The 19,598-nt window shown below is 40.4% G+C and overlaps 1 protein-coding gene across 1 annotated transcript; it reads left to right on the top strand.

Annotated features, from left to right (window-relative positions):
• The first annotated feature begins 5,996 nt into the window (after positions 1 to 5,996).
• On the top strand, positions 5,997 to 8,052 carry LOC121265960 (BAHD acyltransferase DCR). Its single transcript, XM_041169640.1, has one exon. The coding sequence runs from the start codon at positions 6,297 to 6,299 to the stop codon at positions 7,758 to 7,760; it is 1,464 nt and encodes a 487-aa protein (XP_041025574.1). The 5' UTR covers positions 5,997 to 6,296; the 3' UTR covers positions 7,761 to 8,052.
• The last annotated feature ends 11,546 nt before the right edge of the window (positions 8,053 to 19,598 follow it).

A 19,598-nucleotide genomic window follows, 5' to 3' on the forward strand; every position in this document is an offset into this window, starting at 1 on the left:
GGGAGCCCCGTTAAGTTTTCCCGATGGCTTTTTTTTTTTTTTTTTTTTTTTTTCAATTTAATGATTAAGAAAATATTGTGAATTTTTCTCTTTTTTAAAAAATATTTAAAAGTGTTAAAAAAATAATGTGAAAAACAAAACAAAAAGATTAAATTAAAAAAAAAACTAAAAACAAAAATTAAAAAAAAAAAAAAAAAAAAAAAAAAAAAAAAAAACAATAATCGGGAAAACTTAACGGGAGCCCAAAACGGGCTCCCTATCATTTTTCCTTAAATGTAACAACAAAACACATGTGCTAATTATATATGATAAGCATGTACATGTAGTACTCGTTTAACGTGGATTTGAAGCATATATGATAAGACCCGATCCAAGTGATGTGTGCTATTATAGACCATATATACCTCATCACAGTGTAAGATTTTTTTTTTTTTTTTTTTTTTTTTTTTTTTTTTTTTTTTGCCCTCTTTTTCTCTCTCTCTCTCTCTCTGATATTGGAATGAACAGTACTTCCTTTAGTGGTAAGACCCCCACCGGCCACCTCCCTAGCTAATTGTCAGTTTCCAATCTGGACTAGGTCGAAAGAGACCCTTCTGATCCCTCCCAGCTTCCTCTCTCTCTCTTAAAAAAAAAAAAATATCTTTATTTTCTTTTTACTTTTTGCCATTTTGTCATGGAATACACATTATATACATCCGTTAATTGTCCATCCCTGGTAGGCCTGATCTCTTGATCTCTGATTTAACCTCTCCACCTGTAAATCCACTATATATATATATATATATATATATATATATATATATAATATATGTGGCATGCACCATGCATATCACAACGTGCGTGAATCACGTACATGTCGCCTTCCTAAGCAGTAATTTGTGATTTCTCTATATCTTCTCTATATATAGTAGGTACCTTTTTAGCAAACATTGAAGTGAAGTTGCTCACCAATGTTGTCTCTCTGTCCAATCAAAGCAAACCCACCCCTTAAGATTTCTTCAAAGTAATTCTTAGCATGCATCCGCTTCTTGGCCGCCGGCGGCGGCCTATTGGTCAAGAAGATATTGGATCAACCTTTGGTCCTTTATTATTTTATTTTAACCTTTTTTTTAGCAGTATAGGACTGTATTAGAGTAAATATTAAGGCGGCCTTTTCTTTCATCTATATAGTGGCGTTTTTTAGCAGTCTAGGACTGTATTTAGTTTTGTCGTGACCCCAAATTTTCCACCCTCGGAAACCAAACCAAAAGCAATATTGTATATACAGTATATTATATGGTTGTGGAGCTTCTCTGTATTGATCTCCCATGTCTAACATATATTAATTGTCCAGGCTTTCTGGATCCATGACTTCAACACACTTAGACCCACCTCAATGATCAACGACAAGTGGTAGTAGGAGAAAAGTGTAACGCAGTCGACCAACTTGATGTTAGTCCCGATTGTTTGTTTGCTTTTGAAGAACATGTTGAGTGTACGTATATCTGTATTCATATGTCCTGTCTACAAAACATTTAGGGCCTCTCGATCGCTAGCTTTCTTTGCAAGAGTAGTTGGCTTAAGTGTGGCTTGAAATCGAAAGAGAAACGGAAGTACTCTTGATTCTTTGCCTTGCAACTTGTTAGGGTTACCCTCGTCCAGCTGGAGAAGAGAGAGAGAGAGAGAATGCCCCATAGCTGTCTTCAATATGGCCAGAATAATATATACACAGACATATAGATGAGCACGAGATGTATAGGTAGGAGGTGGGGGAGGTGCCAATTTGTCTGTTACCTATATATAGCTAGCTAGCTAGCTAGCAAGATGCATGGCATGATGGGAGAATTTGTGGGGTATTTATTGTCCGATTGTCAATCACAGAAATGAAGAAATGGGTGTGATTTTTTTTTTTGATAAAGAGTCAAGAATCACCTATTTACGAGTGACCCCGTCCCGATCTTGCAATTTCCATACAAAATCTCCAAGCATTGAATCTTACTAAGGCAACTAATAAGAGATAGATTAGAAGAGCATGATTGGATTGGATTCGTTCTCAATACAATATTCATACCTGCTACTCAAATCATGGACTGTGGGACACATGCATCGGAGAACACCCGTCCCCATTCACAGATCAGAAAACGATAGCTAGCTAGCTATGGATCAAAGTGTATGTGAAGACGAGATCAGAATTAATGTACGTTTTAAATTTAAGGAATACTATAACTCTTTACTCGCCTAAAGATCAGTTTGTTATTATTATCAATATTATTATACTAATTAATTATTCTATCCTATATAGTTATTACTTTGTCACCGACTTTTAAAATGTCATAGTTTTCCTCATTTTTAAGATTTGATGGTTATCATTGATGATAATAATTAATTGTTGCAATATGTGTCATCTTCGTTCACATATTTAATTAGGGGGACCAGCTAGGGCTTTCTTTAATTTGGGGCTCAAATAATGAGTACTGTTGCGTTGTTATATATATATTATTAAATTTTTTTTGGAGACAATTCCCGGCCCCCATAATATAACTTTGCCCCTGCATAATCCTACTGACAGCAGCAGCTAGCAGCATTAATCATATATATATACATATTTATATATATATATATATATATATATATATATATATATATATATATACACATACATATTCCATGGCAGCTGGGCTTATCCCAAGATGCAGATTAATCTGAAACAGAGTAGATCAAAAATTGGTCGGATTAATACCTTAAACAACTATTTGAGCATGCTTCAGCCCTAATTAGTAGTATTGGTACTCCTAGTTGGTGATCATCAATGATTATAAGTTACGCTCAGGAAATTCTAGGCCTCTGTTACTATATATATGAGGGATCAAATTAAGCAAGAAGATATATATACAGCATTCATGCATGCAGCTAGCTAGCTCCTGCCAAAATGAATTAAAACGAGGGTGAAGCTAAGATAAGTTATATATATATATATAATATGTAATTACTACAAGAAATTAATTTATAGTTAATAATTATATTAACTGATCATCATCCTAGAAACATTTTTATATTTTTTTGGTCATAGCCTCTCCAAAATTTAGGGCCTTTCATTGATCAACATAATGATCTCTCAACAAGAAGTCCAAAACCCCCATCATGATATTATATATATATATATATATATATATATATATATATATATAAGAAAGTGGAAACGAATAGTAGCTAGCTAGCTAGTCATGAGCCAATTAATAAAGCAATTAAAGCACAAATTCAAGTACAAAATGATGAAATTGAACAAACTTATCTCTAAACAAATATCAGGCCGGCTATATTATATGATGATCATTGATCACTAGATTCTCTCGATCGATCTTTTTCTACAGCCTGTTGGGTCGGGCATCATTACGTTCATGAACCATGGATTATTGATAATAATTATTGATTTTCTTTCCAATTAAATTAAGTAGTAGTTTTACTAAAATGATGGAACCACTAAGACCAATATTATAGTGGGGAGTTTTAAGCACCTTGTCAATAAAGCTAAACCTAACAACAACAACAACATCATCATCATCATCATTCATTAGTTTTTTTTCTCTGTAGAAAACCAATTATTTTAGTTTGGTTGTTTTCCACTGTCTTTTGCCGCCTCCTAGATATGATCTCCAGGCCAAGGTAAAATAGATTTAGATTATCCCAACGCCATATCAAACAAAAACTATGAAGATTCAGTTAATCTTATCCAGCATCTCGGGCGCCATCTCTGTGTGTGTGTGTGTGTGTTATATTGCCTTTTACAAGTAGATAAGAGGACATGAAAAGACCATATTCGGACATTGATCATCTAGCTTAATTTTCCATATAATATTACATATATATATACATGCATACGACGCATTTTGACCATAAAAACTGTCCCTACGTAGACCAAGTTTTCTTTTTTTCACTTGACCAATTTGTTACTGTAAAAATAATATATTGCCATGCATGCTGATCTTAAGAAAAATTTAATTCAATTGAATTGTAAATATGATGAGTGCATGGAATCTAGGTTGCAATTAGAATACAAGTAGTGCAAAAATTGTAAATTCACAACACTTGACCATATCGGTCTAGTTAGAATAAATCATACATAGCTTTTGAATCTCATAATGGACAGCTAATTAACTCAATTATATAAAAATTCATGTTTCAAAAGGATCTTCAAATTTTAACTTTTAGTGGGTCAAAACAACTCTATAATGTCACAACTGAAAAACTGGACAGAAAGTTCACTCGACAGTTGGGTCGAGCAAAATCTCGAGAAATACTTTTTCACTAGTGTTTGGACTCTCCAAGTGGCCTAAACAAACTCTAAGTGTATATAAAATAAGAAAAATGCTTAATACAGTTGGTTGGGGAAACCGCGAGAGAGTCGGTGCCCGCGTGGAAAATAAAACGCATCGTTTCCCTTTTACTAAACGAATTGTTTTGTTCAAGACGACACACGAAGACTGCCTCTCCCCCATCTCTTTCTCCCTTTCATTCTCCTCCTCCTCCACACAGACTGCGTCTCATGTTCCCCCTCTAGACCATAAGATTCAATTAGAGCTTGATATAAGAGGAGAGGCCGGAACAATCACCCAAGAATAATATGCCAGATTTTTCTGGTTCAATTATAAGGAAGTTCATTGTACATTTTCTTCCTGTTATAGTTTTCGAGTTTTCTTGAAAAATCAGAGTTGGTAAAGTGAGTATTTGGTTCAAAGATTGGTCGAGTGTGGGCATTCTAAGTTTCTAAAAGTTAGGGTTCTTTCATATTTTAACCTCACTCTGAAGTAAAGAAGATTTTTACCCAATCGAACCCGTAATACACAGATATGTTCTTTGGTCTTTCTTGGCTTCAATGCAACAACCCACCAACGACAAGCACTGAATCTCTGTTGAAGCTGGTACGAAGATAGTGGAAGCTCAGCCTGGTACGATGGCGAAGAAAAACTCAGCCTAGTAAGACGGTGAAGACAACTCAATCAATTACCCACGAAGATTCAGTTGAGATTAGTATTTGATTGAGAAAAGAAAAGCAAAGATATGTCTTCTTCATCGTCATGTTTTCTATTTTTTCAATTTTCGTCTCTTTTGTTTTTTTTAATAAATCGGCTGACACGGCAAGCGGATTGCCCCTCGATTACTCACAACGACTGTTCATAGACGAACTGATAAAATAATATTCATGACTTCTAGGACTTGGAGAGATGCCAGAGTTGTGTTATTCAATGTATTATTAAGAGAAAACCCTAATTAGAAGATCCATTACTCCTTGAAAATTGATTTTTCTCTTGATAAACAAACCTCCACCACATTGTACTTGTGTTAGAGTATTGTTGAGTCCATTTGTGTGGACTTATTCATAATTGGTTGGAAGGATTTCTTGGAGCTACTTGGGTGTAAAGATCGGGTTGGTGCTCTCAGTGAAACTATAAAAAGATCGGTGGTTCGAAACTACTAGAGTGTAGAGATCGAGTGAAATACTCGTGGTATTGCAAGCCATATTTATAAGTTACTTCAGTGTTTTTAAAGCACCAAATTGAAGGTTTTATTGAACATCTCTTTCGGATAACCCAACATTTTTAAAATCTACCATACTAATGTTTACGTATTTTTACCAAACAATAAATAGTAAAAACTTTTGGTAAGATTCTACGTACAATGAAAGCTCTATCTATTTGCTACCGCAATGATATCGAACTCCATTAATCTATTCCGTGGTACTTAAAGCATCGTTATAGATTCACTCGCCCTACCAAAATCTAACGCGGCTAAAAGTGCAAGACTGACTCTGCTTTTTCTTCATTTTATTTATTTAATTTTATTTTTTGCCTGGAGATGGTTAAAAAACTTTTTGTTTTGGAATTACTCGAGACTAGACTGGACAGGCGAGCCTAAGGGCTGGCCCAGTTCACGATTTTAAAAAATACAGTCAGCTAGTGGTTGGGTTGGGTTGGGTAACTCAGATGCATGCACTTGACATAGATACACCTACAATTCACTCGTGTCGTTTTACTATCTCGCATAGGAAAATCGTTCTGAAAAGTATTTAGTACGACTCTTTCTTACGAGTAATGATCACATCAGCACCACCCCATCGAGCTTCCTATGTGTACGAAACCAAAGCACCAGTTTTTTTTTTTTTTTTTTTAATTTATTTTTGCATGAGATCATTTTAATTTTGTTCCCTTAATTCCTCCGATCCTGATCTATTTAAACCCTCCTTCAGCCCCTCACTTCCCTCTCATTCTCGCAGTACTCTCTCGCTCCCTAAGCATATACATACATACATATTAAGCAAAATGCCTTCTTCTTCTGTCACCCTTGTTTCCAAATGCACAATATGCCCTGAACAAAAATCCGACATGAAACCCCTCAAGCTGTCTGTCTCCGACATGCCCATGCTCTCATGCCAATACATCCAAAAGGGCGTTCTGCTCACCCTTCCTCCCTACTCCATCGATGACCTCCTTTGCTTTCTCAAACGCTCTTTGTCTCTCACCCTCACCCACTTCCCCGCCCTTGCCGGCCGTCTCTCCACCGACTCCGATGGCCACGTCCACATCGTCTGTAATGATGAGGGCGTCGATTTCATCCAAGCCAAAGCCAAGCATCTATCCCTTCACGCCCTCATCTCTCCGGGCCTCGACGTCCCTCCCTGTTTCAAAGAGTTCTTCGCCCTCGACAGAACTCTCAGCTACTTGGGCCACTTCAAGCCCTTGGCTGCCGTCCAGATTACCGAGCTAAATGATGGCGTTTTCATCGGCTGTACAGTCAACCATGCCGTAACGGACGGGACCTCCTTCTGGCATTTCTTCAACACATTCGCTGAAGTTTGCAGGGGAGGGAAGAAGTTACCCAAAGCACCAGATTTTTCTCGCAACACTGTGTTCAATTCGCCGGCGGTGCTCAAATTCCCACCCGGTGGTCCCAAGTTGACCTTTTCCGGCGACGAGCCGCTGCGGGAGAAAATCTTTCACTTCAGCAGGGAAGCGATTCTGAAGCTGAAACACAGGGCCAATAATTATAATCACTTGCAAAACGGTCATGTTGATCAGTCCGCTGTTGAATTACTCGGAAAGCAATGTAATGACAGCTGGAAAACGGTTAATGGAGATAACAGTATGCCTAATGGTAAGATATCGTCTGTCTTGGAGGGTCTGCTGAGGAACAACCTCTCGAATCGGACGATGGAGATTTCGTCCTTTCAATCGCTCTCCGCCCAGCTGTGGCGTTCGGTGACACGTGCGAGGAAGCTGACGGCAAGAAAAATGACGACCTTTCGAATGGCTGTGAATTGCCGCCATCGGCTCGAACCGCAGATGGACCCGTACTACTTTGGAAACGCGATACAGAGCATCCCGACAGTTGCCGCGGCCGGCGAGCTTCTGTCCCGGGATCTGCGATGGTGCGCCGATCTTCTGCACCGGAACGTGGCTGCGCACGATGACGCCACGGTCCGTCGGGGAGTAGCGGATTGGGAGAGTGAGCCGAGGTTATTCCCGTTGGGGAACTTCGACGGTGCATCGATGACGATGGGGAGTTCCCCAAGATTCCCCATGTACGAAAACGACTTCGGGTGGGGACGGCCTCTGGCGGTGCGTAGCGGTGCGGCGAACAAGTTCGATGGTAAGATCTCGGCGTTTCCGGGAAGAGAAGGCAAGGGAAGTGTGGATCTTGAGGTGGTTTTGGCACCAGAAACAATGGCGGGGCTTGAGAAGGATACAGAGTTCATGCAATACGTATCGGGCAGTACCGCCGTGTGATCAGAACTTTGTGAGGTTGAGGTTTATACCAGAGCGAGAAGGGAGGTGCTGCAGTTTGATCGATCGTTCATTATTGGTTGTAGTGGATGAGGATCTTGATAAGTTCAAGTGGTATGGCGCTGTGAGGTTGCTGGTTTGGAGGGTTGTGAACTTGTGATTGATTTTCCTTGTTCATATAAATTAATTCTCGTAGAAAACGACCGCTTAAGCAAACGACGATTTGGCTGTTTACTGGAAAAGTGTAGTGTTGGTGTTTTGTCTTAATTTTTAATTATTATTATATTTGCTTTCACTTTGACCAAACACAATTAATAAAAGGTACTTTCTCAGCGTTAGTACGAGGGGAAAATAAAATCACACAACCTGAAATCGCCGGTAAACCAGAGGGCCGGGGCTCGTCTTTTTCTCCCTCTTTCGTTTTTAAGATAACAAACAAATCCAAGCAAGATCCCGTGAGCCTCCGTTTGGATATATATAGCTACGCAGTAAAGTTGACGTGAATTTTAGATGATTTATAAATAATAATTTAAAAATAATGAACAGTAATAAAAGATAGTGAATAGTTTGTGAATATTAATAAATAATAATATTGAGATAGTTTGATGTGATCTTACTGATTAAATATAGATTTTAGATGATTTGTAAATAATAATAAAAATAATAATAAAATATATATGAGTAAATAATTTGTGATTAGTTTGAAAAATTCTTAAAACAGTTGTGTTCATATCTAAATATAATTCCTATAATATTATATTCTTATAATAAATACTATACTAACCATCCCATGAAAATTATACAATAAATTACATTAATTTTTAATGTGATGGTTTAGGAATATGGGATTTCTCCCCACTTCATAAGCCCACTAGACTTCGACCTGATACTCAGCCCCAGGAGTCAAACTTGCTCATAAAGTAAGTCACCTGCAAGAAAAAGTAAACAATGATGGCTGATGAAATAGACAGGCCTGATGTCGCTTGGTCGCATCCCGCTCATGGAGACTTGTACAAGGCAAAACAAAAAAGATGAAGAACCTTTGATCTTCTAATATATGAATATCGGACCACTGAATATACCAGCAGAGTAAGACAAATCAGGAAACCATGTCACATTAATGACACTACTTCCTGAGCAACACGCCACATTAATGACACCGTCACAGGGGCATGCCAGATTTAAAGGACTCTGACAAAAGGAGTAGTAAAAAAGACATGGGCTCCACAAGGGCAGACACGATCTGTCCCCCCTAGACTCCTGATATAGATAGTAATTTCAAAATACGAGAAACGTTTTCTGATCCCTAGACACTTATTATTTACAAATTTTCAAAATACTCTACTGACTTTGACATCGGAGACTTCACAGCCCCAAGGCCACCCTCTCGTAGTGTCTTTCTTCTCTATCTTCGCAAGCCTAGTTCTGAATAGCTAAATTGCTGGAACCTGGCCCAACAGCGTACTAAACATGATGTTAACAGTGGCGCTATCTATACGATCCTTATAGATCTTACGTGTACTTTATATGCCTGCAACAACCCGTTCTAGACAACTAGGAAGCTCACCAATAGTGCTGACGAATATGGAAATTAACCAACGAGGAAGCCAAACTCCTAGGGTTGGAGGAGGAGACATCGCGGAAGAGAGGCGGGAACATACCTAGGAAGGGGTGCCTCCGAGTGGCAAGGTGAACGCAGTATGCCCTACAGTGGATGACTACACCTTGCCACTACCGCCTGTCTGTGCCCCAGCTAAAGGCAAAATCCAAGATGAGCAAAGGCTTAGAAAAGTGGAACCAAATGAGCCGTTGAAGTTCGTTCCCCTAAACTCGGATCGGTCAGAAGCCATGGCAAGGTTTGGTATTGAACTGGCACCTGAGGCACAGAGCATTATGATGTATTCGCTTAGAGCCACGAGGACATGCTCAGAATAACTCCCGAAGTCATACAAGACAACCTTAGCGTAGACCTAAAGGCCAAAGGAGTGAGGCAGAAAAGTCAAAGTGTCAGTGCAAAAAAGAACGTCGCCATAACTGAGTAGGTGGACCGTTTGTTAGCCACAAGATTTACTCGAGAAGCCCACCATCCAGAATGGCTGTCCAACATGGTGCTCGTAAAAAATCCGAGCAGCAAATGGAGAATGTGCATCGACTTCACCGACCTCAATAAAGCCTGCCCAAAAGACAGCTTCCCACTTTCCCGCATCAATTTGATCGTTGACTCCACAATGGGTCACTGTATACTCAGCTTCATAGATGCTTACTCTGGGAATAACCAGATTTACATGAACCCAGATTCGCCTTTGGCGTTGGATCGGAGAAGTTCCTTGGATTCATGGTTTCCCAACCCTAAAAAGGTGGAGGCCATCCTCAACATGGCCCCGCCTCGAAGCATAAACGAGGTGCAAAGATTAGTCGGATGAGTGGCAGCTCTCAACAGGTTCATATCAAGATTCACCAACAAGTGCCTACTTTTCTTCAAAGTTCTGCGAAAGGCATAGACATGAGACGACGAGTATGACCTGGGGTTCGAGGTACTCAAAAAGTACCTCACAAGCCCACCGCTCCAGCCAACCCAGGTATGGGGAAACACTGACCTTGTACCTGTTAGTCTCCCCCCAAGCAGTCTCTTCGTCATTGGTGCGCAAATTGAAGAGACATCGATCTCGTCAAACAACATTTCTAAAGGCCCTAAGAGGACAACTACCTAATAAGGGCGAACGAAGACGACATAACCAAAAGAGTTTATGGCCAGCGAGGTTGTCGAGAATAGGTTAGGCGTTGGCGGGGTAGACCATAAAGCTCTGTGTGACGACAATCCCCCACGTCTAACGCCTAGGCTGGCCATAAAAAAAGAGAGGGAAGAATAATAAGGAAACATCGGAGAAGAATATGCAAAGACAAGTGGCCTGGCACAACAAAGTATAAGATAGTTTCATTAATTATCAGAAGTTACAACATGAAGCCGCAAGTTACAAAGAACAAGCGTACAAAGAATAAGGTACAAAGAACAAGGCAAGTTACAATGTGAAAAGCCAAATTACAGCGACATACAACATAAGTTGAGTTGATACAATAGAAAGTTGTAAAGGCGCAAGCAAACCAAAGCTTGATTAGATCATATTCCATTAGAAATAGTGAACATGAGGGCAAGATGACGATATGGGGTAATCTTGGGGCGTGAGAAGAGGCGTTGCGTGATGGAGTGTGCGAAAATGAAGGATGAAAGCGAGGTTGAGCTTTGGAAGAGGAGGTTTGAAACTGGAACCTCGAACAGCATAGAAGTGCAAGACCCATCAAATGAGTTGATCGAAGTGCTGCCGAGGAGAATCGACCATCTGCAGGCAGGATTATGTCCAGTAGAGCTACCCCTAAGGGCGTTTGGGATTAGATCCCTCCCGAGGAGGGCAGTCTGTTCCATGGGCACTTCATCCGGAGGAAGCTCCCACACACTTAGAGCCTTTAAATTGCATCGGGAATTCCAGAGGATGTGAGTCTTCATCCTCTCCAAGCTGTCAGTATAATCAAAGTGCCAGGCATCATCGCGGACACCATGGACATACGACAGCTCCTCCCGCAAACCCAGGATGGTAGCATCATAGGCCTCTAAAGCGTGCCTTGCCTCGGCCTAATTGGTCTCCAAATCCTTCATCCGTTTCCTCTTGCCTTCCAGGGCATTTCTCTTGTCCGTCAGAGACTGGGAAACCTGCTCGTACTGCCCCGACAACCACTTATATGATCGATCTTCGAAGTCTTGCTGCTTGCACAACTCCAAGTTTTCGGCCCGCAGCCACTCAAGCTCCTGCTGACAGTTGTCATAAAAGACTTTTGTAGCCTCTCCCTCTCCTCAGAGCCAAGCACCACCTCGAGATAAAGAAGGCCAACCTCATCGTGAGACTTCGACAAGTCAACAAAGGCATCCTCAACCTCTTCATTCTTCTTCCGCTCCTCCGCTGCACAGCGTAAAGCTATCTGTGTGAGCGAATGAAGTGCTCTATTCTAGCTCACCACCTCCTCTAGGTCATTCACAATGAACGCTGCCAGACGCTCCAAGCCCTGCCACAAAAGTCTGGGTCAGAATCAAAGAAGGAAACGAAAAAGAGGTGCAAAGAGCTTACACAAAAAGATCTTATCCAGTGAAAACCCTCTTAAGCATGCTATCAGCCTTGCAGATATGGTCGGCACAACTCTTTGCAGTCGTTGGCAGAAAGTCCGTTGAGATCTCATCAACAGCCTCCTCGTATGTGCCAAGGATTACAGACATCGTAGCTACCTTAGCCAAAGGAATGCCTGCCATCGCCTCCTTGACCCAGGCAACGACCCCTGCCACTTCATCACTAGCTGAGGTGACCTTGACCTCTGGAGAGTGTAGTAGAGGAGACTTCGGGATGAAAACCTGTTCAAGGGATCCCCCGTCCTCAACAAAAAGCTTTGCAAGCGAGGACGAAGGATCCTGCTTGAAGGCCATGCCGAGGGATGATGAGACTATTGAAAGCCCCCTCGCAACCAAAGGGCCCGATGGGGTCTTAGGAATAGTTTCAACGGCAGACCCGAGGACTGGCTACTCAGGTTGAACATTCGCGACAACTCCTAGAGCCAAAAAAAAGCACGAGGAAGGTTCGCGATTGTCATCCCATTCTTGGGCGATGACAACTCTGGCTGAATAACGATCACCTCCGCAGAAGGACCCCTTGGAGGAATGAAAAGGTCATTGAAGTCAACTCTAATGGGGGAAATCTTCCAAAGTTCCCTCTCCTCTCCACTAGCGGGCTAAGAGAGCAGCTACGGACTCGGGACATGACCTCCCTTAGTGGGAAGGCTACGTCAAAGAACAAATTGGCTGGGGGGGCCAAATGCCGACAAAGGCTGTCCTCAGCTAACGGAACCTCCAAAAGAACTTCTTCCAGATGGGCCTGCACCCAAGCACGGACGACCTTGATCCTGAGTGTCTCGACTAGGGTTGGGGTAGGACGACGATCCTTATCATTGCCCACCACCCCCATATGGCACAAATAGGGAATGCGTGCCAATTGGCCTGGCCAGTAGAGAACTCTCACCCCTTGACAAGCAAAAAAGAAGAGCAGACGAGTCCACCCCCTCGCATCAATATACTGCGACTGCAACCGAACCAATGTGGGTGAGGAATTACTCACACACCGTGAGATTTGGGTACTTAGCCTCGGCCTCCTCCAACGCGTGATGCCAAATGACGCAGCACGACACAAGGATCCTCCACGCACTAGGAGGGAGCTGAGCAAATGCCAACTTGAAAAAATTCAACATTTTTCGCACTGGATGATAGAAGAGCAGTCTGAGGCTGCTAAAGAACATGGCGGAGTACACTGCCACTTTGGAGGTGTAACCCTTAGATTCTACCACCCTTTCGGTAGGTGGAGGCACCTCGAGTTCTATAGTCTGAGGAACTCTGTAGGTTTCCCTCAATGACTCCAACTCAACGGGAGTCACCTCCAAACGCCACGAGAAACCAGCAAACTCCTCTGGAACGGTGTCGCCCTCTCTGTCTGCAGCACGGGCAGTGTCAGAAGATCTAGCCAACCCAAAAGGACGGAAGGATTTCTTGGGGGCCATTAACAACACAAGGAGATTTCTTGGGAGCCATTAACAACATAAGGAAAAGATTTCTTGGCGGAGTAACTGTAAGAGGATTTCCCCACTTCATAAGCCCACTGGACTTTGACCCGATATCCAGCCCCAGGAGCTAAACTTGCCCATGAAGGAAGCCGCCTGCAAGGAAAAGTAAACAACGATGGCTGATGAGACGGACAGGCCTGACGTCCCTCGGCCGCACCCCGCTCATGGGGACTTGTACAGGGCAGAACGAGAAAGACGAAGAACTTTTGATCTTCTGACATAAGAACATCGACGAACCACCGAAAATACCAGTAAAGTAAAGCAAATCAGGGAACCATGCCGCAAATATGTCATCACTACACGAGCAACACATCACATTAATGGCATTGTCACAGAGACATGCCACATTTAAAGAACTCTGACAAAAGGAATAGTAAAAAGGACATGGACTCCACAAGAGGCAGACACGATCTGTCCCCGAGACTCTCGGTATAAATAGTAATTTTCAGATATGAGAAATGCTCTTTGATCCTTAAACTCTCTCATTATTTACAAACTTTCAAAATACTCTACTGATCTTAGCATCGGAGACTTCACGGCCCTAAGGCCACCCTCTCCTAGTGTCTTTCTTCTTTATATCTGAAAGTCTAATTTTAAAGACCTGAATTTCTAGATCCTAGCCTAAAACCTTACGTAAAACCACGTTAACACTGTTTCCATGTACAGTGATCCACTAAAAAAAAGTTTTATTTTCTCCTGCCAGCATGAACTCAAAAGTATGGAAATTAAGATACGAACGATGTAACTGCTGCAATTAATACTTACCACTCATAAAATACAATTTTGTCAAACCCGATAATGATCTATTGGGGGATTTTAACTCAACGTTCTCAACAAGGAGTCTATTATTTTGTACTCTCTATGATAACAAGCCCCAAAATCAAGAAGTAATTGAACAAATTATAAATATCAGTGCAAAGATGCAGCAATCAGATTGGAATAGTTTCTAGCTGTTAGCTAGGGCATCATTAAGTTCATGAACCATGGACTAATAATCATACACTTTCCAATAATTAAGTTGTCATTGCCAAATTAATGATGGAATCACACTACCAAGACTAATATATATTGTACGTAGTGGGGAGTTAGCACCTTTGTCCAAAAAATCATCACCTAACAATTAATTAATACATGATCATCATTCATTTGTCTTTAGGAATCCATTTATTTAAGTATTGTTATTTGCCATTGTCTTTTGCTGCCTCCTCCAAGGCTAAGGTTAGTAGATTTAGATCATTATATAATTTTCAACCATATCAAACAAAAACATATGAAGATTCATAGAATCTTATCACCCATCTCTCTCTCTGTATATGTGTTTTGTTGCCATTGGAAGTCGACCATGAGAGGACATGAAATGACTATATTCAGAAATTCAGCTTTTCAAAAACTATGATCACTTGGTGTCCGCAAAGGGTCAAAATGCACGCGCTGTATGAAAAATGTCCCTACACGTAGTATCCCCTTTCCACATGTTAATTTCTTCACTTCCCAATTATCTACACATCCTACCCGTGACCCATGTGTGTAAATTTCAGACCTTAATCTCAAAAGTATCACTATCCTTCGAAACAACGCGGTAAATAGCATTATGTTTTTATCATATTATTTTTTATTTCTCTCTCTTTTTCTCTTTTACTTTCCCTATGCACATGCAATCCTTCCATGCATCCACAGTTGTTGGATAATCCACGAGTCCGCTATGCAAGAAGCCACCACTGAGCCATAAGAGGGTTGATCCGATAAGATTATTGCACAAATATATACATGATCTTGTATTGATGTAGAGATATATATGTAAGGATGTTAGCCTCCGACTACATTAATATCTATATCTAATTCCTTGGTACTGAGAACATCGTGTGAGATTCACTCGGCCTACCAAAATCTAATGCTGCTAAAAGTGCAGTCTTAATTTTCCTTCCTTCTTTCCTGCTTCTTTCCTTCCATGTCCTTTTCTTTTTAGTCTAGAAAGATAATAAGAAGATCATGGCAAGTGGCATTTAACTTTTTTATTTGGAATTACTCGAGTGACAGGTGGGCCCAAGCAATCTCCCTCAGTCCTCAGATGCATGAACATGGATACATGTACAATTGACTTTGTGTCTTTTCAGTATCCTAGCTGCATGCATACGAAATTCATGGTGAAAAGTAGGACTCCTATTGGTTTCATTCATTATAATCACATGAGCTCCAAAGCCAAGTGGGTTCGGCTATATATCATGTGTACCAAAGTTTGTGAGTTTTAGGTCAGAAAAGTTTGGAATTTTGGGATGAGCAAAGTAATATTGTGATTTTAAAACCTATTATGATCAGAGTAGATTGCCAACATGTTTCACAATTCCACAGATGCGATCACCTACACAACCAAAAAGTATAGAGATTTGGAGGGTTTGATTGGACACTTCCGATGTCTAAGTCAACTAATGTTAGTATAACTTTTTCAGCCAAAATATTAAGATCCGATTGTAGTCTAACCCCTATAAATAGAGTTTTGTGATTTCATTAGATACTTTTAAATAACTGTCTCGCTTGTTATTTGAAATCCAAGTCTTTAGAGATTTAGGACTTATCTTATTTCTAACGAGCCAATCATCCTATCATCCCAAGATACTTGGACAGTTAGGGATTTGACTTTATTCAGATTAGATTCGTCTGGGAGTAGACCTGATAATCACAAGTTCACTGGAACATGCGACCCAAGCCCACAATAATGCCCAGCGAGCCCTAAAGAGAGGATTAAGCCCTTTACATAGTCTTTTGAGCTCAAGGGACTCATGAGGGAGCTAGAGCTAATTGCTGTATATCTGCTTGATCTCTTTCGTAGGTAGCTAGATCTGCATGCAGTAGATAGAAACAATATGCCATCTTCGGAGCAACTACGTACATGTCTTTGACGGGGCCCATTTCTTTGATAAGATCATTGAACGTCAAAGAAGGCATGCAGCAGATGCATAAATAAATCCAGATCAGTGTCTTCTTTTAACTAATAATTTCCATTTCGAGAATGTTTTATCACGACGTTGGAAAATGATTAGGGAATTTTTAAGGCTGTAAATCTTTTATATTCAAAAATAAATAAATAAATTTATGGTCTGTATCAAAAAATTCATTTTTTATTTTGAGAGCGTGCAGAACGTGCATGCCGGCCCTAAATGATTATAATTAAGAGTATGTCATAATCAATCATGTTCAGATATTTAACGCTATAAATTAAAGAGGTTCCTGGAGTAATACTCATGGCCGATTGCCTTCAAATATATATTATGAATTAAGTACTTGTTGTTTTTATTTATTTACCATGCAGCTTCGTATAATTCAGAAAACACTTCAGTTTTTTCGAAGCCTCTTTCTAAAATTAATTAACATATCTCTGTGATACCAAAAGATTATAACTTATTTATCAACTAATTAATGATCTTTTGTTAACTTTAATAAACTTTGTTAATAATTAGGAAGTAGCGCCTAGTTCTCATGACCATATATCTAATCGTAGGACTGTACGAATTAATTCTCATTTTATCTCTAACTATATATATAATATATATATATATATATACTTATTTGTTTGAGGCGAATAAATAAATCAGCAGTACTTTGGTGCATGGGAGAGGGATGTAAAGAGATTTGAGATCCCGCGGCCAGTTTCGCCTTTATAATTAGATACGAAACAATAATATTTATATATATATATATATATATATATATACTTATTTGTTTGAGGCGAATAAATAAATCAGCAGTACTTTGGTGCATGGGAGAGGGATGTAAAGAGATTTGAGATCCCGCGGCCAGTTTCGCCTTTATAATTAGATACGAAACAATAATATTTATTTTACTGAAATGGGGCTGATCATCAAGGCGCATTGATCGATCAAATGCCCACTCAAGAAAATTAAACCACTTTGCGCTTCTTGAACTAAAGATTGCTTTCTGCTCTGCATGCGCGCGCTACATTTATATATATATATATATATATATATATATATATATATATATATATATATATATATATATAAACACATACAAGACCGCTTTGGAGCGGTCCGGCTGGTGTTATGTATTTAACAGCCCTCAATTAAAATGAAAGCTTCTAATTTTACACTTCACGCTATTGCCCCTGTTCTAAAATTCTGCTTTGCTAGGGTTTGTTTCGATTGTGTGCTATGCCTGCTGCCGGGGGCCCTTCGGCGTCATCCTTCTGTCGGTCTTTTGCCGACATGGTGGCTCAAACTCCACAACCTTTACCTGAGGTTGTGATTCCTCTGAGGCCGCCTCAAATTTTGGATGGTGAAGTTTTCATCAGTTTCACAAAGAAGGAGCTCGTGAGATCGGCATCCCCATTTGCGTTTTCCTTAGTTCTCAAATTCCTACACCAGTGCCCTTCCTTGGATATCATTCGTTCAATGATATGCAACAGATGGGGCTTAGAATCCCAACCAGTGGTTTCGGCTATGGCCAAGCCCAGATCAGTGTTCTAGGTTTCGGCTACGGCCAAGCCCAGATTGGTGTTCTAGAGATTTTCAAACGAAGAGGACTTTAAGAAAGCTTTTTCCAGGGAAACACTTGATGTTAATGGAGTCTCGTTCCATATGTTCCACTGGTCCTTCGATTATAACGATGCCAAAGAATCTTCAGTGGTGCCGGTGTGGATCTCGTTGCCAGACCTCCCCCCTAATTTCTACCATGAATCCTTCCTTCAGAATATAACAATGCCAATTGGAAAGTTCGTTCAACGTGATAATTGCACTCATTGTGTAACCCGCACTGATGGAGCGTGAGTATGTATTGAAATGGATGCCGCAAAAAAACCGATTGAGTCTTTCTGGATTGGAGTCCTTCATCAACCGGTAGTAGGCTTCAACAAGTGATCTATGAAAATCTTCTAGCTTATTGTGGTCACTGCCAGGTGCATGGGCATAATATTCAGAAATGTAAATGGGTGAAACAAAAAGGTGCACAAGCTGTGTCGGATACCACCAAGGATGGTAAACGATGGATTCAAAAAGAGACGGAGAAAAAGACGGTTGAGCCTCCCCCTGTTTGTATTAAAACAGAGCCCAATCTGATTCTTCAAAATGTTGTTGATGGTGAGATGCAGCAAGTCCATATGATTACTATAGAGGAGATAGAGGAAGATCCTGAACCGATTACTGCGGATAGGATTTTTCAGAATGGTGATCCAAGTTCTAATGAACATATGAATGAGTCCCCAAAAAGTAAGGCTAATGAAAATTTGAGTGAGGCGAATACTGACGTTGGCATGAAGTTCTCTAGAGACGCAGTGATGTGTATACTTTCACATACTGATAGCAATGGTATCCATGACATGGGGAATTTATTAATCAATAAGACAGGTCCTGAGATGATGAATGAGAATCAAAAAACTGATATGTAGCAAGTCTGTATAGGTTTGACAGCATTGAAGAATGTTGATGGGGTAGATCGTATTGTGACGTCAAGCTCTGTTGATCATGTTGAGACGTCGGTCCTTGCTCCTTTTGTGGAATTTTTTTCATTTGAAAGTAATAAGGCAAGGGGGGTAGTGGAAATGTTATCTCAGGCTGAGGGTGATTTGGCGAATTTAGTTAAAGACATACGTGTAGAGGGACCTTGTTCTAGAGATGGGAAACAAAATGATATACATCTATGTGCTGGCTTTGAAAATGAGCTGGATGATAAAATAGAACACATAGCAAAAGGCAAAAGTTATGCCTCTGATACTGAGAAACAAATCAAGGATGGAAAAGTTATACAATTGAGGAGCTCTACCAGGTCCCGAAGCAGGCCTCTCAAATTTAATCAATGTTAAGTTCCATTTTCTACTGGAATTTAAGACGTCTTGGCACCTCTAAGATGATGCTTCGTAAATTGGTACGCAAATTTAAACCTGGTATGATTGCTATTGCTGAGCCTTTCTTGTCTGACAGTAGAATGTGGAGTCTTCAACGGTATCTCCGCTTGTTGAATGGTATTTTTAATGAATCTGGGAATGGAAAATTATGGGTTATATGGAACGAGGCCTCAAATGTCAAAGTTCTTCATCAGGGCTCTCAACACATTTCAATGGAATATCCGGAAGCTGGGAAAGTGCTATGCATCTCATTTGTATATGCTAGATGTACGCATATAGACCGTAGAGAACTTTGGGCTACTTTAGCTACTAATATTCCGAGCAGTTCCTCTTGG

The sequence above is a fragment of the Juglans microcarpa x Juglans regia genome, chromosome 5D (genome assembly GCF_004785595.1).
Source record: "Juglans microcarpa x Juglans regia isolate MS1-56 chromosome 5D, Jm3101_v1.0, whole genome shotgun sequence".
Taxonomy (NCBI): domain Eukaryota; kingdom Viridiplantae; phylum Streptophyta; class Magnoliopsida; order Fagales; family Juglandaceae; genus Juglans; species Juglans microcarpa x Juglans regia.